At 39.2% G+C, this 24809-nt stretch overlaps 2 protein-coding genes across 12 annotated transcripts in view; one reads left to right on the forward strand and one right to left on the reverse strand.

Annotated features, from left to right (window-relative positions):
* The window catches only part of PDE4D (phosphodiesterase 4D), a 1389427-nt gene that overhangs the window by 130678 nt on the left and 1233940 nt on the right, over positions 1 to 24809 (reverse strand). The gene's annotated exons all lie outside the window — the stretch shown is intronic.
* LOC135274868 (small ribosomal subunit protein eS17-like) lies at positions 3588 to 4054 on the forward strand. Its single transcript, XM_064375992.1, has one exon. The coding sequence runs from the start codon at positions 3604 to 3606 to the stop codon at positions 4009 to 4011; it is 408 nt and encodes a 135-aa protein (XP_064232062.1). The 5' UTR covers positions 3588 to 3603; the 3' UTR covers positions 4012 to 4054.

Consider the following 24809-nt stretch of genomic DNA (forward strand, 5'->3'; position numbering starts at 1 on the left):
ACTGATAATATTAACAAATATAAAATAATTATAATAATCATTGCTTCTTAAAATAAGAAGAGTTTCAAGAAACAGAAACTAAAACAGAATTCAGGCTAAGCCACTAAACGGGCTATCTCAGGGATTCTCAGCTCATTCCTGATCAGGATAGATTGTTTTTTATTTCCCTTAAGTGTTCTGTATTTATTTCATAAATATACTTAACTGTGTACCATGTACAAAGCCCTGTGCTAGTTAAGCTAGTTACTGTGGAAGAAATAAGGGGAGTGGGAACATCTAGCTTTTTCCTTCAAGGGAAATAGGGGAATCTGTGGGAGTTAGTGGTAGGGGCATCTATGAAGGAAATTGCTGAAACGGAGATCCTGAGGAAGGTGAGGATAAGAAATTAAGCTGTGAATAAAGGAGGGTCAGAGCAATGGTTCTTTTGCTAATAGTGGAATGAGATTTGTTTTTAGCTCTGCTTCCCTTTCCCTTGACAGTCCCCTTGAGCTATAAATGAACATAACTGGCAAAGTCCAAGTAGACAGTAAGACTTTAGAATCTACTAGCTAACCATGATCTGTCTGTCATGGAGCCCAATATACAAGGAGATGTTCTATTTCATCAAGAAATACGACTGTACTTTCAGTGGTCAATTGGTTTTATGAAGGTCCAGCATTTATTTCTTCTTCCTTTTGAAAAATAACACCCTGATTTCCCTTGGGGAACATCACCATGGTCAGATGGGACCACTGTGGTCAACTGGTTCAGGAGGGTCTATACCCTTAATTATGTGGGAGCTATAGAAAGAGATGCTGTATTTTTTTTTGTTGTTGGGCATAAACAAACCTGGAAAGGTATGGCACTAGATTTCTGACACTGGTGCTTTCCCATGTGGATAGAGCAGAGAATGAATCTAAAAATGGAGAGTTCTTCTGATATCAGGCATAAAGGAGAACACATAACAAAAAACAAAGAATAAAAATAGAGAGTTTGGATACAGGACCCATAGACAGAGGAACTAAATCCTCATGAAGTGTTCTACTTGAAACAGTATCTGTGGTCTACCTAAACCTCTTGGGAACCACATTAAATGGTGGATAAAGCCATTAATATACTATACATAGAAACAATACATCTGCAAAGACATCTTAGCACGTGTGAAAACAAGTATATAATGACCATTTACTGGTGTATAATATTGTAATTCACAACATCAGATTTTACTCTTTAAATTCACAAAGGAATATTCTCAAGGGAATGGAAGAAACAGAGTTGGCTATCAGTGAGGGGAACTATTTGGGTAAATATAAGTAAAAACTTCAAGATAAATTTTTTTTTTTTTTGAGACAGAGTCTTGTTTTGTCACCAGGCGCCAGGCACCAGGCTGGAGTGCAATGGCGTGATCTCGGCTCACTGCAACCTCCGCTTCCCGGGTTCAAGCAATTCTCCTGCCTCAGCCTCCCGAGTAGCTGGGACTACAGGCGTGCGTCACCACGCCCAGCTAATTTTTGTATTTTTAGTAGAGACAGGGTTTCACCATGCTGGTCAGGATGGTCTCAACCTCTTGACCTCATGATCCACCCGCCTTGGCCTCCCAAAGTGCTGAGATTACAGGCGTGAGCCACTGTGCCTGGCCAAGATAAATTTTTTTAAAAGCAATTTCACTTTCTGAAAGTTGATATGGAATTGGCAAATAACAATGATTGTGATCATTGATACATGCATGTCAACAAGCAAAACTAACCAAAGAGACAAACAGATACTTGAATAATGGCAGTTCTGATGACCACAAAACACAACTTTACAAGACTATTTGGTAATTTATTTTGACTGGTAATACATCATGTCAGTTTACTTTATTTAAGCCACAGCAACGTTTGTCTTCCTGAAGATAGTTGTTGCATTCCAGAAAAGTACAATATGAAATTTCAGACTAGTGCTAGGCTTAGTCAGACACAGAGCTGTAGTAAGTTTTTTAAGCCCCTGCTCACTGCATTTCACAAAGCTCTCATTCCTTCTACCACTCCACTCTCTAAACACACATCCAAGCAAATCACACCACGGCATCATCATTGAAGAACACCATAACCTGTGAATTATAATTTGACAAAGAGAAACACTGAAGCACAACTGAAAAAAGAATCATGTAATTATCTTAGAAGAAAACTTTTTTCTTAAATATTATTTTTCTTCCAATTCAGCATGCACAGAAGCAACCTCTGAGCACTAATGAGTTCCTTTTTAGCCTTTGCCTGTTTGTTTCAAAGAAAAGAGGAGAAGAATCTGCTTAAAAACCAAATACACTGATAAATGTTTACTGATAAAATCTTCCAGATGGGACTACTTTCAAGGAAGGTCAATTACAAGCCTTGTGTATCTCCTTTTAATGATATCCTTTAATGATCCCCTTCCTCTCCTAGAAAATTAAATTACAAAAACAACTTAGGCTGGGGATGACCCGGTAATCCTCATAATCACATTGCAATGACAGACAAGAAGATCAAAGTACAGGTGCGGTGAGAAATAGGGTTTTATGTCCTATTATACAACTTGAACTTGCTATTAACCAAAGATCAAATGTACCTTTAACTCCCAAATTCCCAACTTCCAATATTTTTTAAATTCTGTGGTTTTCTTGATTAATAAACTTTTCCTAATATTCCCCCTCCAATTTGTACTAAACATTGGTGTTTTTTTCTTCACATATGGTGATTATATTATCATATATTCAATAACTAATTAATTTTAGAAATTTGGTAAATCATGTTGAAACTCTAATAGCACTGAGAAGTCTCCAAGCTAGTTGGTAAGCTATTGTCTCCAATACCGCAAAGAGGAAATCTAGCAATGGAAATTATATAAACATAACCTGATGCTAATATATTAGTTAGAAAGTGAATTAGGCATCTAGTAGTGGCTTAAATAAGAACAAGATTTATCTCATATTAAGAAAATCTAGGCTGGGCATGGTGGCTCATGCCTTTAATCCCAGCACCTTGGGAGGCCAAGCAAGAGGATCATTAAGCCTATGAGTTTGATACCAGCTTTGGGCAACATAGTGAGACATCATCTCTACTAAAAATAAAAAAAAATTGCCGGGTGTGATGGCACGCACCTGTGCTCTCAGCTACTCAGGAGGCTGAAGTGTAAGAATTGCTTGAGTGCAGGAGTTTAAGGCTGCAGTAAGCCATGATCACACCACTACACTCCAGCCTGGGTGACAGAGACAGACAAAAAGAAGGGGGAAGGGGGAAGGGGGAAGAAGGAAGGGGGAAAGGGGAAAGGAAAGGGAAAGGGAAAAGGAAAGGGAAGGAAGAAAGAAAGAAGAAAAGAAAAGTCTAGGAACAGGTCAAGGTTGGAATGATGACACTATGTTTATCAGGGACCTAGATTCCTATTATCTTTCTAATTCACCATCCTTAACATATCCCTTCCATTCTCAAGGCCATTTAGGTTGCTAGATCACTACTGATGCTCCAGCCAGCACCAAATCACTAGGCACAAAGCAGAGGAGGAGTAAAAGTGAGTGCTTCTAGGCAGGAGCTCCCTCTGCTAACATTTAGTTGGCTGCATCTATCTCTTAGAAAGTCTGAGAAATGCTTTCACTAAGGACCCGCCAACATGGGCCGCATTCACACCAAAACCGTGAAGAAGGCGGCCCGGGTCATCATAGAAAAGTACTACAGGTGCCTGGGCAATGACTTCCACACAAACAAGCACATGTGTGAGGAGATCGCCATTATCCCTAGCAAGAAGCTCCGCAACAAGATAGCAGGCTATGTCACGCATCTGATGAAGCGGATTCAGAGAGGCCCAGTAAGAGGTATCTCCATCAAGCTGCAGGAGGAGGAGGGAGAAAGGAGAGACAATTATGTTCCTGAGGTCTCAGCCCTGGATCAGGAGATCATTGAAGTAGATCCTGACACTAAGGAAATGCTGAAGCTTTTGGATTTTGGCAGTCTATCCAACCTGCAGGTCACTCAGCCTACAGTTGGGATGAATTTCAAAACGCCTCGGGGACCTGTTTGAATCAATGCTGTATTATTTTCAATAAACCTAGGACAACAACAACAACAACAACAAAAGAAAGTCTGAGAAATGCAATCTTTTGACTAGGCAGATGTCACCCAATATAATTAAGATTCACTCAGTCATCTTTGTTACACTGGCTACTAAATGAACAAATCTGTAAGGATATTCAGTCAGCACCAGCAGTCTTTGTCACACCATAGAATCACTGATTTCTCAATACTGGATGGAATTTGGTCTAATCCCTTATTTACAAAAAAGGAAACGAAGAGCAGAAAGATTAAGAAATTTCCCCCAAAGGACAAAAGTGGTTAGCCAAAGAACTAAGCGCAGAATTCAGACCCTTGATCTGTCAGTAAAGATCCAGTTCTTCACTGACAAAGCAAACTTCAGTGAGGTCAGCCCAGGAAATTCAGCTAACCAACATGAATAATAACACGTCTTACTACCTGGGTCAGACCCTGTGACTCACACTTCAGGCTTTACAGTCATAACTGCTCACATGCTGAAACATCCACCCTCTTTGGTTATAAAGTGAGAAGCACCATATTCACCACAAGTCATGCACATGTTTACATGGGCACTAAATAACCAATAAAATGAGAGATGCACCGCAAAATGTGACAGTACGAGTTACTGTTTGTAGAAGAGCAGAATGTTCCATGCTCATGGGTAAAAATTGGTACTTGAGCTTCATGAGTGACTCTAGATCTTTTATGGTGGTGGCTTTTTAAATACAGACAAACACATGATTATGGTATCTCCTGAAACTGACATTCTCAAAATAGCGTCCACCATTATACAAAGGAAATTGGGATGTTTTGAGGCTTTTCTGCATTTAAGCTATTGCTCTTACCTCTTATCTCTTCTTCGATTATGGCCATCACTTACTTCCTCAGACTCCACCCAGCCGCATTCTCAACAAACCACAGTCCAGTATGAGAATTTCTATAATGCATGCTCCCTTCAGCACTTGGAGCTACATTATTAGGCCCTGCTCTCATGTTTTACTTATTTTATGTTTCAAGCTTCTTGAAGGCAAGGCCAATACTTTCTTTATTTTCCATAACACCCCTCATATGAAAAAGATTCTAGCATTCTTTCACAATGTCATGCTTAGAACATTCCAATATTCTTCCAACCTATCTCCCTAACTGCTTCCAGTGGTTCCACCGATTCTCTCCTTTCACCCCTACTCTCAACATAGTTTACCAGAGTGATTGCTCAAAAATATGGAACGCAGCAAGCCACATTTCTACGTCTTTGGCAGTGCGCCTCTGTCTATAAACTTTTTAATAAGGTCGTCCTAACTTGTTTTCTCACGTAGTCTTATTCCTTGTCATTTCCTGTTTGCACCCTACATACTATAAGTTACTCTGAAATATTCATCTTTTTCCACATGCCTGTGACTTTGTACATGTAGTTCCCTCTGTCTGAAATGTCCTTTCTTCTTTTGTTTATGGAGATTCCTAATCGCCTCCAAGGTATACATCAGTTATTATCCATGAAAGGTTTTGCTACATATGTACAGCATTTTCTAGGGGACGGGGAAGCTTAAACAAAAACATTTGAGCATTGCTCTACTACACACATCTCCATTATCACACCTTAGTCTATTGAATTTGGAAAACTACACTAGTGTAGAAATCGTGTTTATTTCAGTTCACTCTGAATCCACGTTCTGACACACAGGAACGACTCAATAGTTTGCTGAATGAATGAATGTCAGTTTTCCTAAATGGACTTGAATAATTTTCTTGAGAGTCTAACTGCTTGCCATAATACATCTTGTCTCATTTGATTCTAGATCCACAGAGGCTAGCACAGTACTTAGATGTAAAAATTGTTATATCTCTTTTGTTTTTCCAGTTAATCACTGGAGACCAGGGCTGCCTTTTCAATAAGAAATCTAATGTCTCTCTTTTTGAAAACTACCCCTCTTTCAAATAACCCAAGAACCTCAGGGATCACTCAGTCTAAAGTGGAGTCTTGCTTCTAAACTTCAGGTGGAGAGAGGATTGCAATTGATATGAAGGCTTCTGCCACTGCTGTGTGACATCACAGTGAACACTGGCCCTGTCCGATCCTGAGTCCTCCCTGGTTGGGGTCTCCAAGACCAATCTTGGACTCCAAGATTTCGGCTCGTTGATTTAACTCATTTAGCAAAGACCAGCCCTCACTCAACAATCTAAGGTGCTCTTGTTGAGCAGGCAGCTTAGGTTTCCCCTTCTTCCACACTAATACATTAATCCCTCTAGGGCCTGATGTATCAGTATTCTCTCCAGATGATGTACTATGTGACTGCCCTTTTTTATCCATTTTAATGGGTTTCCTCAGTACTTCTAATTGTGGGAGAAAGTGAAAAAGTCTCTTTTCTTCTGGTAGACTGTAATTTGGTCCACTCTATCCTCAAACTGTACCAAGAGGAGGGGTAGCTTTTCATAAAAATGGGGAGATTTTGTCACACTCTTTCTCTAAAGAAAGAGATGACTATAAGCCTTATATTTATATAATTTAGGGAGTCCTCTCAGTGATTTTTCCAAAAATAGTAAATACATAAACCCCTAGCAGGTTTTCCTATAGTAGAGGTAGAAGTGGAGAGTACATTCCAAGGGAAAGATCTGGCATTTCAGGGTCACATTTAAGTAGGAGAGGAAGCATACAATAATAATATATTTCAATTAGATAACAACATCAGCCATAAGTCACAGTACCAGTAGTATCTTTTCCACTACAAATTGGGGAAAGGAGTCTTAAAATTCACCTTGTGTTTGTTTAACGAAGATATCTGGGAATCCTTCCTTCAACTGTACCCATTCAGTTGAGCTACATATATACAACATAATCCAAGAGAGACTGCCCCAAACTGAGGCTTTATTTGCTAAATTGCAGTGCCTCTAAAATTGTACATTTTTTCCCTACTTTTTTTTTTTTTTTTGAGACAGAGTTATGCTCTTGTTGTCGAGGCTGAAGTGCAGTGGTGCAATCTCAGCTCACTGCAACTTCTGCCTCCCAGGTTCAAGCGATTCTCTTGCCTCAGCCTCCCGAGTAGCTGGGACTACAGGCATGCACCACCATGCCTGGCTAATTTTGTATTTTAGTAGAGACGATTTCTCCGTGTTGGTCAGGCTGGTCTCAAACTCCTGACCTGAGGTGATCCTCCCACCTCAACCTCCCAAAGTGCTGGGATTACAGGTGTAAGCCACGGCTCCTGGCCCCTATATTTTTAAGGCCTCTAAAATCCAGGATATGTTTTCATAATCAATGGCACATTGGACTTGATGAAATAAAGTAATCAAATAATTTTAGTAAATCAAATACTTTAAAAAATATAAATATAGACAACTTAAAAATTGTACTAAGACACAGGTTCCAACCTCAGGATCTAGATATGACCACATTGCTATATTTGCATATTAAAGCAGAGATAAAGGTTGGGCATGATGGCTCACACCTGTAGTCCCAGCACTTTGGGAGGCCGAGGCTGGTGGATTACCTGAGGTCAGGAGTTCAAGACCAGCCTGACCAACAAGGTGAAACCCTATATCTAGTAAAAATACAAAATTCAGCCAGGCATGGTGATTGGTGCCTGTAGTCCTAGGTACTCGGGAGGCTAAGACAGGAGAATTTTTTGAATCCGGGAGGTGGAGATTGCAGTGAGCCGAGATCGCGCCATCCTGGGCGTGATGGAGTGAGACCCCATCTCAAAAAAAAAAAAAAAAAAAGAAAAAGCAGAGACCCAGATAATAGTGGTAACCCTTCAAAGGGGAAAAAAGCCTGTCAGCTGAAGATGATAGAGGAACCCAGTGGTACTCAAAGGGGGTTCCCCATCCAGTAGTTCATCAGCATCAGCATCACTTGGGAATTTGTTAGAAGTAAAATTCTCAGAACCGGCTCCAGAAGTACTGAATCAGAATCTGTACGGTATAGGGCTCTGTAATCTGTGTTTTAACTAGGGCATGAGTTTGAGAACTACTCATATAGTAGCTAAACGAAGAAGACACTTGGTCAGTATATACTTGGCATACCTGGGGGAGGGGCTGCATCCTACTATTCCAGCCAAGTGTTAAGACTATCATAAAAGCAGGAAGAATCTCAAGAAAGTCTCCAGTTCCTAGTTTCTGACTCCATATATGTCAAAGCAGCTTCTAATTAGAAGTTTGTTTCCCAAGCAGCTGAACTACAAGGAGAACATCAACTGATCTGGCCAACATGGTATCCTGTCTACTTGTCAATATATTTCTCACTGTGAATTCCCTAGTTCATGTTCTTGCTCTTGCATAAAGTTCATTAGTTCTGAGTGTCAGTAACAGCACCTGATCTAATTGGGTTCTGAGAAAATCAATTCTGAACTTGAAAAACTAAAGGTCAGTCTTTGAAATCTGTATATATTACAAAGACTCAGCCCAAAAGGGTCCACTACATACCTAATGCTCATTTAAATGGAGTCTTTACCAGGTTAAGAGAAGTAAAGAATTAAGGGCAATTAGGTCAAGATTGCAAACTGGCAATCCTCAGGCCAGATCTGGTCCACAGATGTGGCTTGTTTGGCCCACACACGTTGTTCAAAAATTGGGAAGTTTCACATTAAATATTGGATTTCTTCCTGTCTCAAAAAAGCAAAAAGAGATTGACAATAGGGAGCCCACATCCTGGCACTTGAGCACTAGCCTGGAGCTAGGCAGAAGCTGTCTCCTTTAAGCAGCCTGGAGCTTCCAGTCCACCCAGGCCCAGGGCTCCTTAACGACTTCTGGCTGCCAAGCTTCTCTTCTCCCTTTTTGTGAATATGATCTGCCTGACCCCTAGTACATATGAGTTTGAAGACCATTGATCTACATAACCATTTTTCATGGAACAGATCATTAGGCTGATTTGAAAAAAATGAATTACTCAGAAAATTAACTTTATTTTGTACCTTTATGGCTATTTGTATGTGTAAGCAGGGAGGCAAAGGTTAGTTATTTTTAAAAACAGACAGTGGTGAAGGCAAAGGTTGCCGGGTAGAGTTTAGAGAGCACCAGCCTGGGCTGTCTAGATTTGGATCTGCCACTTCCTAAATGTAAAACTGTCCCTCAGCCACAGTTTACATATCTACTAATGGGAATGATAATATCTACTATACACAGGGCTTATTGTGATAATTGAATTAGATAATATATGTTCAAGACTGTATAGAACCTCACAAATGTTATTTGAATTAAATTTCGATGATTTTGTTAACTGAATTTCACTTTAGAATTTGTTCCTAAGAGATACAAACTTTTGAAAAAACAATCAAAATTGAACCTCAATAGTCTTACATTGTGATAAGATAATGGAATTAACACTTATTGAGTGTCAACTATGAACCAGATAGTATGCTGGTTGCTTTAAAAACATTACCTCGAGAAACCCATAAATCATTACTATGAGTTAGTATTATCTATTTTTACACATTAAAAACCAGGGCTCAAAAAGTTTAGGTAATTTACCAAAGTCACATAGTAGGTGCTGATAACCAGGTTCCATCTTACTTCAAAGCCTTTACATGTGTGATTATTGTCGTGTTTCTGAAATTAGCCTGATTATAAGAATCATAGGCTACTAGTTAAAAATGTAAGTTCTCCTATTTATTTCCAAGCTTACTGAGCCAGAATCTAAAGGGATACATAGCTTTGAAATGTGCCACATTTTACCATGGCCGCATGTAATTCATAATATTAGCAAGGAAACCGCTTAAGGAAGCTGACAAGAATCAAAGTAGAAAAAGAATTGCTTTGCATTATATTCAACAGAAGAAAGGAAAGAAAGGAGGAAACTAGGGAGAAAAGGAGGGAGAAGGGAGGAAGAAAGGAAGGAACAAAGGAAAGAGGGAAGGAGAGAGGTAAAGAAAGAAAGGAGGGAAGGAAGGAGACAGGGAAAAAAAGGCCCTGGAGCTAAAACCTATGGCATTTGAAGGATGATGTGAATGGACTTACTAGATAGGGGCTTTCTTTCTAACTGCACCCAGCCTGTTTACTGCAAACATAAGGAATCAGCCAACAGGAAGCTCAGCTTGCCACTGCAGAGGAGTAAAGCACTTTGAACTACAGGCATCTTGGACGCCCAAATTACATACTGTGATACACATAGTATTTGAGCTGTTCCACAAGACAGAAGCCAATTATTCTTGGCACGTACTTCTGTTGTGCTATCCAAATCGCCATCCCTCACATGTGGATCTGTGCCACATCAAATGCACCAAGACGTAAATTCCTTAAACTCCTTGAGATCAAAGTAAAATCTTGGAGAAAAAGGATAGTTTGGTACATATACCATATAGCCGAAAAAATGTGTGTGCTTAACTTAGAACTGCTGGATCTATTACGAGAAACTGGGACAGCAAAATTCTGCCTTAGGTACTTTTCAGAGTTTTGTAAACTTAATTTTTCCAATAATTCAGTATCATTGTCTTTTCAAATCTCAGTTATTTCATGTATAGTTTTCATCTCAAAATAATTAATTTTCTAGACCTTTTAAATGTTTTTAAGCACAGTGGAAAAACATAGACACTAAAACAAGGAGTAGAGGCTGTAGGTACCATCAAATTCTATTGAGAATCACAGAAACTATGCATATGTCCTGAATGGTAATATTATTTGATAATCAGATCAATTAGTTAACCCTTACAAATCCTGAGGTTAAGGGATTTAATCAAAACTGCCAGGTGATATGAAAATAGTAATCTAATGATAATTGTTAATAGTATTATAAAGAATTTAAAACATAAATCCTGCAAGATTAAAAAGCAGAAAGTGGGCTTATTAGATGCACCAGCTTTGTGCTTAAGCTTTAAATATGCTGTGGAAACTCCTAGAAATCTGTTAAACTTCAGATTCTGATTTAATAGGACTGTATTTCTGAGTTCCAAGATTCTGATTCCTAACAAGTGCCAATGTTGCTAGCCCAGGGTTCAGACTCAGTAGCAAGCGGGTCAATTTAAGAAGACTTGCATTGGTGAAGTTCTAGAGACATGATAGAGAATCTCCCCATAGGAGGAAGTGTGACCTAAAATTAGTATTACCTAGAAATAAAACGCAAAGATGAAAGACAGACAGAAGGGTTCATGTAAGCACCCAGTTTCCTCAAAAGAAATTGGTTACCTATGAAATAGAAAAATAATCTTATTTTTGTTCTAATGTGAGAAAAATTCTAAGAAAGTAAGCAGTTTACAATTAATACATAATTGGGTTTCTCAAACTTAAGAGTCTGATGAGGACACTGGATCATCTACCTAGAAAAATACAGATAATGTACATGCACACACACTTCTGTATACAGTTTCAGGAGGTTCACTGAGCTTCCTTTGGAAAGGTATGAGCTACCTAAGGGCTCATATCACAATTTAAGACTACCAATGCACATGCGTAGCTGAGTCAGAGGAACAACCTGTAGTTTTAAGCCTAACTGATAGAGAGGGAAATTTAGAATTTATTTATGTGTTTGACTGATGATGTTATTGCACAAAGGCTTATGATTTCTCAATCACTTCTGCAAAATATGAACTGGTTGAGATGTATATTTTTCCAAGGTAAGACATTAAGCATCTTCATATTAGGTAGGAAAAAAACACCATATTAAAAAGTTAAATATATATTACTTTGGAAAAACACAAGACAAAAATCCAGGTTTTAAAATTACTACATAGTACAAGGGTTTCTGAGGATGTAAAGGGCAATCGTTGTCTTATGCTGGCACCATACATCAGCTTTTTTTATTCAATAGTTTTGAACATCCCACCACTTGCCTTTGTAAACTAGTGAGAAATTCTAATTATTTAGAGCTGTCACTTAAAAGACATAGAAAACCAGTTAATGTGTTTTCAAAAAATAGTTGTTGATCACCCAATCTTAGATAAGCAACTAAGAATCTAGAAAATGAGTACATCTCTCTCTCTCTCTCTCTCTGTGTGTGTGTGTGTGTATGTGTAAAGCTATATGTCAAGACATAATATGAAATGTAGACATAATGCTATGAGAGTGCTGAGGCTTTTTTTTTTTTTAAGATGGAATCTTGCTCTGTCACCCAGGCTAGAGTACAGTGGCACAATCTCGGCTCACTGCAACATCTGCCTCCCGGGTTCAAGCGATTCTCCTGCTCCAGCCTCCCAAGTAGCTGAGATTACAGGCGTTTGCCACCACATCTGGCTACATCTCTCTGTGTGCGTGTATGTGTATGTGTAAAGCTATATGTCAAGACATAATATGAAATGTAGACATAATGCTATGAGACTGCTGAGGTTTTTTTTTAAAGATGGAGTCTTGCTCTGTCACCCAGGCTGGAGTACAGTGGCATAATCTTGGCTCACTGCAACATCTGCCTCCCGGGTTCAAGCGATTCTCCTGCCCCAGCCTCCCAAGTAGCTGAGATTACAGGCGTTTGCCACCACCTGTGGCTAATTTTTGCATTTTTAGCAGAGACTGGGTTTCATCATGTTGGCCAGGCTGGTCTCGAACTCCTGACCTTCAGTGATCCACCCATCTCAGCCTCCCAAAGTGCTGGGATTACAGGCATAAGCACCACATTCAACAGGAGTGATTATTTCCAGCATGAGATAATAGGGACATATGAAGGAAATCAACAAAGTAGCTCTGAGCTGGATTCGGGATGAGTAGGATTTCAATAGAAGGAGAAGTAGAGGGGAGGCATTTCATGTAAAGGGACTCCCTAAAGCAAAGCATTATAGAGGGTAAGAGTGGAGGGGGAATTAAGCTGTTTAGTCCAAGAAGAGGATGATATTTCATCATACTTGTAATATTACTACTTGTGTAGGCTCTTTTTGACTCGATTTGCTTTAACTAATAGAGCACACAAAATTGGCCACATGCCAGTTCTGGCCTTACACATTAAGAAGTCCTGGCTTAGGCCAAGGTTGCGGTGAGCCAAGATCGCACCATTGCACTCCAGCCTGGGTAACAAGAGCGAAATTCCGACTCAAAAAAAGAAAAAAAAAAAAGTCATCCTGGCTTTTGTGCTCTTGGCAGCCCTGAGTTGCCAGGGAAGAAAATCTGACTACCTTGCTGGAGAGTTCACATGAGAAATCCACATGGAGAGAGAGAAAGGCCCTGAGCCTATGTGAAGAAAGACAGAAGGCAAGTCATCTCAGCTGAGCCCAGCCTCCAGTCTACTGGCCAAGTGATGGCAGCCATATTGGGGACCATGGGTAAGACCAGCAGAACTGCCTGGCTGAGCCCAGCACAGACTACAAAATGAAAATGGGGATTGTTTTTCAAGACATCACTTTTTGGAATAGTTTGTTACGCAGCAACAGAAAACTGAAACTGAGTGTTTATCAACATTTTAAATAAGTACTGCCTTTTGATAAATACAAAATGTGTAACCCAACTGGAGATTCAGATGTGGCACTGTCCTTCTACACTTACAGTCAACAATTATTTTGAATGTTATTATTTTATATCCTAATCCTAAATTTTGTTTAGGATACAAAACTGCAGGTTTCTTCTTTTTACAAATAAAAACTATTATAAAAGTAAATAGGCTTTTTAAAAAACCATTCCCTGCATCACCTCTTCTACTGCCCCTCCTTAGCAGCAGCACTTTAGATGGATTAGTGTACATGTGTATGTGCACACACATGTGTATGTGTGTGCATGGGAATATTTGGTCATAGGGAGGATTAAGAAGAGGATTAAGCCTGTAATCCCAGCACTTTGGGAGGCCGAGGCGGGTGGATCACGAGGTCAAGAAATCGAGACCATCCTGGTCAACATGGTGAAACCCCGTCTCTACTAATACAAAAAATTAGCTGGGCACGGTGGCGCGTGCCTGTAATCCCAGCTACTCAGGAGGCTGAGGCAGGAGAATTGCCTGAACCCAGGAGGCGGAGGTTGCGGTGAGCCGAGATCGCGCCATTGCACTCCAGCCTGGGTATCAAGAGCGAAACTCCGCCTCAAAAAAAAAAAAAAAAAAAAAAAAAGAAGAGGATTAGGGCTAAAACGCTGAACATGGGGTGAGTGTCTATGCTTATCTTCTGTTTTAGAGAGAACCTAGGACAGTTTTTCTCAAGATTTTTACCTCAAAAAATATTGGCCAGGTGTGGTGGCTCACGCCTATAATCCCAGCACTTTGGGAAGCCAAGGCAGGCTGATCACTTGAGGTCAGAAGTTCTAAACCAGCATGGCCAACATGGCAAAACCCTGTCTCTACTGAAAATACACACACAGAAAAAAAAAAAAATTAGCCAGGCATGGTGGCAGGCACCTGTAATCTCAGCTACTTGTGGAGGAAGAGAATCGCTTGAACCCGGGAGGCAGAGGTTGCAGTAGTGAGTGGAGATCATGCCACTGAACTCCAGCCTGGGTGACAGAGTGAGACTCCATCTCAAAAAAAAAAATTAACAAATTTATAGGAACTCAATGTGTGTGTGTGTGTGTGTGTGTGTGTGTGTGTGTGTGTGTGTGTGTGTTGTGTAGGCCCGCCTATCCATACTGAAACAAATTTATAAAAGTTATTTCCTATGTGTGATACATTCTCATCTTTTTCTACTCTATTCCAGTTCTTTTTTTTTTTACTCATGGTTGTAACCCACTATATCAATTTCACAATGCACACAGAGATTGAGACTCTCAGACAAAAAACACTATCTTAAGGGGCATTAATCATTAAAAGACATCCATTAAATCCTGTATATGCCATGCATTATTCCAGTCCATTGGATAAACCAGTGATAAAACAAACACAGTTCCTTCTTTCATGGACAAAATAGTCATTAAACAGCAACCACAACAAAATATGCACAGAGTATTAGATTTCATTCGTAATAAATACTGAGAAAGAAAAGTACGAGTATTGTAAGAAGCTCTGATAAGAAGACTTCACTGAATCTGGAGCATTTAAGTGGATCTGTTCATGGATGCCAAGTTAAAGAAAGCCCAAAATAATAGAGGTCAGTCTTTAGAACATTTCTGGCCTGCCAAAGTCTAGCAGAGGACAATTGCAGATGGCTGCTGAATCAGCCAAGTGGGGTATAAGCTGGGTTGACACTCCACCCAATCCTAAAGCCGGCTTTAGGGACTGATGTATGCTGTAGCCTATTAAGCCCAGCTCATATTAAATCTTTTCAACAATTTTTGGCTTGTGGGATCTAGAGAGGATAGGTCGAGGAGTAAAAGTGAAGTATCCCCCTTAGAGTCCAGAAGCGAGAGAAGTAAAATCATTTACCATCTTTCAGGGGCAAATTACGAGATCCATCTAGAGTATGAAAAACTGTGTCCAAGAGACTCCCAGGCTGGACCCTGACAGTAATTACTTGAAGGTGTTAACATATTCGAAAAAAGAAAGTTCCCATTAGAATGAGGGTGGTTGGCAAGTAAATCAAAGACGAAAAATACTTGACTTGTGCTGCCCATGGAGAGAGGGAATGCCCATATGAGCCCCGAAAGCGCCCCTCCTCCTGTGATGATCTCCCTACTGTTCACATGAATGTCCTAGGTCCTCAAAACTAGACCACTCAGTCTTCTGCTCATATGTAAATCTGTCTATTCTAAACCCATGCTATGTAATATTTAGCATTCTGAACTTTCCCACAAAGGGAGAATGTGTATGCTGGCAAGACCAAAGCACTTTGTAGCTTTCAAGGAATCAGCTGATACTCTGACTTTAAGGCTCTTGTGAGCTTTTGAGAGTTGGAATCAGCTTACTCAGAGGCTGTGACAAGATCACCTTTCTGAGACTGCTTGGTTGAGGACAGACACTGGAATACAGTTAATTCTCCAAGGAAAACACTACTCTGTAAGGACCTGTCTGGGGAACCAACTGTCTTTCCCTAGGTGATACCCCTAGGTAACCCCTAACCTCCAACTACACACCATTTTAAATTTAAAATTTCTACAAGGTAGCAGCTCCAACATGTACACAGCTAACTGTTGTTGAACACTGCCCATGTAATAGGCATTGTTTCAAGCACTATGTGGATTATCTTATTTAATCCTTATACCAAGAGAAATGCTATTACTATTCCACTTTTACCACTATGAAAACTGAGGTTAGTTAAACACGGTGACTCATGCCTGTAATACCAGCATTTTGGGAGGCTGAGGTGGATGGATCGCTTAAGCCTAGAAGTTTGAGACCACCCTGGGCATCGTGGCGAGACCCTATCTTTACAAAAGATACAAAAATTAGCCAGGCATGGTGGTACATCCCTGTAGTCCTAGCTGTTCAGGAAGCTGAGGTGGGAAGATCGCTTGAGCCCAGGAGGCAGAGGCTGCAGTGAGTTGAGATGGTGCCACTATAGCCCAGCCTGGGCGACAGAGTCAGACCCAGTCTCCAAAACAAACAAACAAAAAAGCAAGAAAGAAAAGAAAAGAAAACTGACATTAGAAAGCACAAGGTCTCACAGCTAGTAAATGGCAGGGTTGGGATTCAGGGAAGCCTGATTTTAGACTGGAGTCTTTAACCAATTTATGACATTGCCTCCTGTCAGTGCCTCCACACACAGGAGGATTTGAGCTGTGTTGAAAAGTCCATTTGTTCCTAAACTGTGGCTTGCAAAGTTAGTTTTCTTTAAAGGGAGAGAGGGAAAAAATGGCCTTCATCTGTATCTCTGATACTCTATACACCTTTCTTGGTGTCTCATAGAACGTCAGTGCTTTCTCCCTGGGATATTCAATGCTTCATGAAAACGAGTGAGAAGTGGCTCAGTTCTCTACCCAAAATCCCATCTTTTCTCCTTCTGGCTTTTCTGTGATCTCACTGGGGATAGTTCCTGCAGATTTTCAATCGTTTCAATTTGCCTCCTTCCAAGCTATGACTATGGAAGCATGATCCTGGAACTACAGAATGGTCAGCAAAATGCTGGCTTATTCTCTGGGGAAACTCTATAGTTTTCTAGGGAGATCATAGAAAGCTCTTTCGAATCCCACTTTCAAATAGGCTCTTGAGGTTACGATTGGTCCCTGGATGCTTCCTATTGTACAACTGCCCTAATGTACAACTGGCCATTTATACAAATTCAATTTATAACTAAGATATTGTTTTGAAAAAAAAAAAAAGCCATCCTTTCTTTCTTTTAAAATACTTACGAAGTGTGGGATGTTAGAATGTGTTCTCCACCTACATTTTTCTATTCTAAATCCCAAGGGGAATGAGGCAGAGATCAAAGCCACAGCTTTCCAAGACCACAGAGCTTGATGTCCTTGATGTTCCTGATCTTCTAAGTGAAACTCTCAACTATTTGACAAAGAAAACAAGGCTCTTAATGGGAAACCAGAGAATCCAAATCATCTACGTAACAGAAACTGAGTAAATTGATAATTCATTTTTTCAAGAATGTACTGAGCAACCTAGCACAGTTGAGGCACTGTTGTGTATAAATATCTGTATCAGTGAACAAAACAACAAAGATCCTTCCCCACAGTAGCTCACAGGCTAGCACAAGTGAGAGATAATAAATAATAGACATAGTAAATTATGTGTTAGAAGGACAGACATGCTATGAAACAAACAGGCACATATACATACAATAAAGCAGGCATAGGGAATGGCATTAATGCAGGATGAAGTTAAAAAATTGGAATAGTCATGGATGGCCTAACAGAGAAGATGAAACACAAGCAAAGACTTAAAGTGATGGAATTGGCTCTAAGTTACGGGGGGAAAGGACACTTTATTCAGTACCAAGGTCTTAAGATAGAAGTGTGACTGATGTGCTTGAAGATCTGCAAGGAGGCCAATGGGCTGGAGCTGAGTGAATGAGAGAAAGAAGAGTGAAAAAGACCAGAGATGAAAAGGGTCGAATTGGGCTAGACGTTGTGGGCCACAATAATCACTTTTATCTCTGAGGGAAATGGGAGCCATTGCAAGGTTGTGAGCAGGGTAATGACATGATCTGCACTGACTGCTTTCTTTTGAATAGACTATAATGCAGCAAGAGGAGATGCAGCGTTTCCTATTAGCCACTGCAATCATCCAAGCCAGAGAAGATGGTGGCTTGTAATAGGATAGTAACAATGGAAATGATGACAAGGATACTGGGCTCTGGGTATATTTTGAGAGCAGAGGCTTCAAGAGTTCTGATCTATTAGATATGAGATGTTCTAAAAAGAGAAAACACAGGGATATCCTCAAGCTTTGGCCTGAGCAACTGCGATGAGGAAACTACAGTTACAGCAAATTGTGTGGGAGGCAGGTAGGGAAATCTACAGTTCAACCCTCCCTTCCTTCTTTCCTCCTTTCTTTCCGCCCTCCCGTTCTTCCCTCCTTCTTCACTTCCTTCCACCTTTCCTCACTTCCTTCTTTCCTTCCTTGCATGAACACCTGCAAATGCCAGACATTATACCCAGTGATACAACAGATACAAGGCATCACTAGCAAGCCAAACACGAATGATAAAATAGGGGTACAGAGGCGGAATTGATGGTAGGGGACCTCTTCTATGATTCCTTTCTTAAAAATTTAGATTCTGATATGAGCAAATTTGAATAATTCACATTTTTGAACCATAATTCTGAAAATATATCAACGCTCGCACATTGATTCTTCTTCAAAAATCGTGTTAAACCTAAACTTAGAATTCCATTATTAAATTGATGGTATGTTTATTGCCTACTCTATTAGCAAAAACACATCAACAAACGAGAATAGTCACTGACATGAATGAAACATTTATTACTGCCTCTTAGAAATGATGTCTTATTTGTTTCTCCAGATACTATCCATCAAAAGTTCTGACAACTTAGCTAACTTATATTATTTATTGATTTTACTCTAACAAACATAAGCTAAGTGGCACACTCTGGTACAAAGGAAGTCCTAGGGTACAAAAAAAGGCAAATTAGCATCGTGTTAAGCCGCCAGTGTTGGAAACAGACTGCTAACGCTGGACTTCCGGCTCTGTTTCTTATTACCTGTGTGGCCCTGGCCTAGTATTTCACCCCTCTGGGCCTCAATTTCCACAACTATGAAATAAGGACAATAATGTATCCAATCTCACAGATTTGTGGTGAGGATTATACAAAGTCCTTAAAGAGGATGGCACATGGTAAGCTAACTATAAATGGCATTACATGTTAAGATATTGAGTGTAACTAGGCCATTGTTACTGCTATTACCATACACTAGGGGATTCTTTCCTCCCTTTCCAAGAGCTTATTTTTATCATTGATGCTATGTGCCCTTTTTTGGGTCATTTTCAATAGTCATTTCTTTCCTCAGAAAAAAGCAACAAGAGAAATAAAGTTGCAAAGATGATGTAAATGTTTAACATTATTGGTTAAATGACTGCTAGAACGTGAGCAACTACAAAAATAATGCTGACGAAGGGTGCACTGATGCAGAAAAATGTTTGTTTCTTTAATAATGGGAAAAATATGTTACAATAGTAAGTGACCAAATATGATCACTTTAAATATATACAAGTATACAAACATTTGGAAGGATTTAAAGTATATGTTAATGGTGGCAATCTTTACATGAATAAATTTATAGTTTTGTTGCTTTTATAACATGTTTTTATTTTATTTTCTGAACGGGTATGAAGGGCTCAGATGACTGGGTAGTGTCACCAACTATATATAAGGAGGCACAAATTTAGAGGAAAAGCTAAATGTAGTTTTAGATACAAAGAATTTGATAAACTCGTGGGATACTTGGTTGGGAATTTTCAATAAATATTGGGGCTCCAAGCTTTGCAGAAGAGGTAAAGATGGTTTCTATATAAATTGAGGGGCTTCTGGCAAACAGATGATAATTAAGAATGCACAAGTCAGTCTTGGAAGACATGCAGAGTGAGGAAAGCAGTGACTGAGAACAGGATCCTGGGAACCCCAGGTCAAAGGAAGGGTGGGGAGAAAGGAAACTAGAGAGAGTGTTTGACCTCAAGCAAAGAAGAAAAGATTTTCAAGGAGGATAGACTGACAATTGACTTACAGAAACTTGATGAGACATGAACCGAAGAATATCTACTTGGTTTGACAATTGGGAGATCAGAGGAACCATAGGAGAGTGGTGGGGCTGCAAGCTGATTTCAAGGGGGTGGAGGAATAAGTGGGAGAAAAAGAAAATGAAAATGATGAGTGTACACTTTTCTTTCTAGAAGTTTGGGTAAGAAAATTAGTAGAGATATGTGGTAATAACTGATGGAAGATACAGAATCAAAGAGAGAAGGAATTTTTTCCTTAAGAACTTCAACTAGTTTTAAAGGAGACACAGCCACCAAAGAATAGGTCAAAGAAAGAGGGATAAGGGGTGATAGACGGATCAATGTCCAGGAGGAGGCATTGAAGGGGATGGGGGTTAAATTTGGGGGTAGTCTTACCTTTAAGCGCATTAAACAGAAATCTTACCATAATATAGAAGAGCAATACAGATTAAACAAAATATAATTTCATCTTTTTTGATGATTTGGGGTCATCAATTTAAATACCAAAAATTATACTCAGTTGTGTAAAGAGGATGTTCTCAGTGTTTCCAAAGATGGGTTGAGCTTATTGCCCCTTTCAAAAAGGCCCCAAATAGCTATGTCTGTGGTTTTCTAATGGTTTAGTAGATTTTCTTTTTCTTTTTCTGTTTTCAGGCCATCAGCTGTCACTTGGCTAATATCAGTTGTGACTTTCCCTGCAATCTCCTACCCAGCCTTTCCTAATTTGCTTCATCCAATTATAGAAGGCTTAGAACCACATGACCAAGCTTATATGAATCATCACTAAAATATGAGCATACATTTCTCTGGCTAATGACCTGCATTATCTTTAGTGAGTGAACATTGTGAACATCTATTTTGGGTGCTCAGAGACTTCTTTTGCTTCCTTCCTGGTGCTGATCTATGTTCTAGAAGAAAGGGGACACTAGGAGGGTTGCTGGCTAAATTCTTAATAGTCAGGATGTATATTGCTATTAATAATTGAGGTATAATATATATCATACTTATCAACACATAACGTGCATATAGAGAAAAGGTTAATGGAGCACTCTGGGTTTACTTATCAAAGTTTACTGCTCTTCCACAAAACCTACATGATTTGTTGAACAATTTCATCAGTCTTCTGTAAGCCATAATCTATGGTTACATAAATAATTAATAACAGTTTTAAAATAACTTTGCAAAGATTTTGGTTCTATTTAGATCCCCAACAATGTAATTCCCACAATCTTCTGGCAGATTTATAATTATTAATGGAAAACACATTTCTTATCTCAGTCGATGAATTAGTGTTTGCTGTAGTCCTAATACATATATATAATAAATACGATATATAGCCAAAAAATGTGTAAAAGTGCAGGAAATAAAATGGGAATCTTTGTCCAAATTCATTATCAACCTGTTTTCAGCATATATAGTACTGAGCTATACTATAATGTACTTTTTAGAGCACATATATTCAAGAAATTAAAATGGCATAAAGCATACAATTCCCCATTATATGATCAGAGTAAACAAGAAGGAATGATTTCCCAGAAGCTCATCCCTTGGATTGTTTTCTATGTATATGCTACACATAATTTACATTGTATGATGATGATACAAAAGAAATATTTTGCCTTCTGACCCTGATTTTCCAAACTTTCACAGCTCAGACCTGCAGAGACAGGTTTTCAAAATAACATTTGGCAAGAACATGTGCAAACGCGCTCTATAGGCATCAAGGTACATGTATATTTTACTACCTTTTCTTTCTTTTTTACTCAGAATGCTTTTAAAAATCAGCACAACTGCAGTAACAAGAACCCACAACTGCCCTATTATTGAATTACAAAGCAATGTGTGTCGGAAACACCCCTCAGCATTTTAAGAGGGTCAAAAGGAAGATGCTCTGCACGTACTCCACGCTGCAGGAATTCTGGTGAAAGGAGATACCAACCCAGAGCTGTGTCAATGATGACGCTGCAGCCAGGCGGGAGGTGGGGAGAGTGACTGCAAAGCTGGATGGGCAGGCAGAACAACAAAGGGTGGGGGTGGTGACAAACTGGACTGTGAAAGGACAGAAATGATAACAGGAATCAGAAGGATTTCAGATGTCCTGCTGTGATAGACCTCCCATTCCAAGTCTCCATGTTTCAAACGTGTTTTTGAAAAGTTTAAAGAAAGAAGACAACTTTCTGCCAGAGGAGAGGTTGCTTTAGGCATCAAGATTCAAATAATTAACAACAGCTGGTAATTATTCAATACAATCATTAGCAACAATAACGGCAAGACTAAGTACCAATAAAAATACTTTATAGTACACAGTGGCTCCGTGTGCCAATTCCTTCATCTTAATTTCTCTACATTTAGCCACTAATTTCTTTGGCTTCACAGTGGCTTTACCCAACACTCCAGGATACAATTTCTCTCCACAGAAGTTACACATTTCCAAGATTGCTGCTGAATTGAATGACTCTCACTTATCTGAGGCAGGTCTCTTATTCTATTCTGAGGTCTCACTGCTATCATTTATCCAACGTTTTCTAAAAATAAAATCTTCCTTAAAAATTGCTTTCGTCAAACCATTGCTATGACAGTCAGTGTTTAAAAACTATTAATGGTTGTCTACTAACTTTAACATGACAAAATGTATTAGTTTGACTGACAAAGTCTTTCATGGCCTAAATCTCACGTGGACCCTCCACTACCAACTGCCACACTTGTCATACACATACACGATTCAACATTTGTGCATCACGGTGGGAGTGCTTGATCCTTTTTATTTAAATTTCTTATCTGTAAGTCCCAACTCAAGCCTTACTTCCCCCCTGGAGCATTTCCTGACTAACCTGGCTCTTAACTATCTCTTCTCCTTTGCAGTACTTATATGACTTTTTGGTTCTATTATTTGACATTGAGAATTGCAGAATTGCTGTTGCAGGAATATGCTGGAACTGATCTTGTAAGTGTTAAAAACATTCAAGAATTCTGCAAAAGAACTGTTGAACCAGTGATAGCTTGAAACCAGTCACGGGAGGATTTGCACCATGGCCGTAGATAAACACTGCAGATCTGGTTTTTCACTTTTTTTTTTGAGGGAGGTGGGAAGTGGTGAGAAAAAGAGAAAAAAGGAGAACTGGTTTGCTAGCACATCACACCACAGATTGTCTAATTATTCTCGCCACATTTAAAATATTTTGTCAACTCCCCACTATAGCTTTCCAGTATAAATTCAAATGCTTCCAGGACTAAGCAATCCATGACCTCTCAAGGAGTTAAATTCCAACATGGACATGTATCCATGTACACACATTAAACTGTAGGCTCCATAATAGCTAACTTTTTTGTATTCTTCGTGGTGCCCAGCATAGTGTGTGGTAAAAAGCAGATCCTTTGACCTTTCTAGCCTCAGTTTCCAGGGCTCACACTGCCCTTTCACTTCTGGCCTTATTGAACCTTGAAACTGTTCCTTGAACATATATATCGGGTATTTCTTACTTTGGTAACTTTCCAAAGGCCACTTACCTGCCATGGCTGACCCAAGCTGATTAAATCCCTCTCGCCACTGAGTGGCCCTGTGGCTTTAATAGGCCTTTACTTAAACATGTTGTATTTTAATTGCCTATTGATTGATCCATCTCTTTGCTATATAGTAAGCTGCTTAAGTGTTATTTTTTCCACCTCTGTATCACAGGGCTGAGGTCCCCAGCATATAGAAGGTACTCCAATAAATATTTATTCATAGCGAATAGAGCAATTCAAATAAATTAATTTATATAAGGTAGGTCTGCTCTGGGACCAGTGCCAGACCTGGTGGTCTCATGGACTTTGTTACACTGTTCAACTACACAGCAACCATCGAATATACATTCCAAAGAGGAGAGAGTTTATTTACAATTCCAGGAGCACTTTAAGTTTTGCTTTCTTCCTAGGCACTGAGAGAGTATCCCCACCCTTGTTCTCCTCTCTTTGCACTTAGATGTCTGTTCTTGCTGGTATGTCTCTGTCCTCTTTCTGCCCTGCTTCAGCACCAGTGGGAGATGCACCACAATTCAAGTAAAACCTGGTTTATCCCCAAGAAATCTTCATAGTTGTTCTATTGTTCTCTGCTTAATACCACACAAGTAAAAATTAGGCCAGAGGACTCGGGAGAGTGAGCGAATGAAACAAGAAAGAATGGAGAAAAAACATAAAAGTGAAGTAAGGCATGAGAGAACTGTATAAACTAGGGTGGGAAGGATAAAATTTAAAAAGCTTTTCTAAGAAAAGGTATAAAAATAAAGCGAGGCATGAGAGAATTGTATAAACTGGCTTGGAGAAGATGAAATAAAAAAGAACTTCTTCTGAGAACCAAATGAAGTCATAATACTTCAAAATGTTGAATTCAAATGTTCTTCCTGCCTCCTCCTTTAAGGTTCAAAAGATAGCTGGTGTGACCATATTCACAAAAGTGACTTTCTCTTTAAATTGCCAAAATATTATTATTATTATTATTATTATTGGTTTATAGGTCCAGGAATCTTTCTAACGATGGAGAAGTAAAATAAGAATAAAATGAATTTTATAAAAATCCTAACTTTAAATACCAAGAGAGAAGAGGAAAGTTATGCTCTCTCTATATTACATAGGGGCTACCAGCATATGATCTTTGTTCACAAAAGTGCATTTATCTGGGAAATTGAAATAATTATTTAGCGAGCTCACGCAAAAGTAAGTTCTAACACCAGAGCAGAGGATATAGACTAACTGCATGAAAGCTGATTTATTATTGTATAAAACGTCAAATTGTAACTATGTTTTTTACCCTACGTATAACTTGTATTTTTACAATGGTGCTAATATGACAAAGAAAATAATGGAAGACTATCAGAAAGAAAGCTTAAAATATAGTGACTTTTATTTTAGTAACATTATTTTC

The sequence above is a fragment of the Aotus nancymaae genome, unplaced genomic scaffold (genome assembly GCF_030222135.1).
Source record: "Aotus nancymaae isolate 86718 unplaced genomic scaffold, 86718_ANA_hifiasm-v0.15.2.pri h1tg000014l, whole genome shotgun sequence".
NCBI classification, from domain to species: Eukaryota; Metazoa; Chordata; class Mammalia; order Primates; family Aotidae; genus Aotus; species Aotus nancymaae.

Coding starts and splice junctions, on each gene's coding strand:
- LOC135274868 (XM_064375992.1), top strand. CDS start 3,604: ATGGGCCGCATTCACACCAAAACCGTGAAGAAGGCGGCCCGGGTCATC.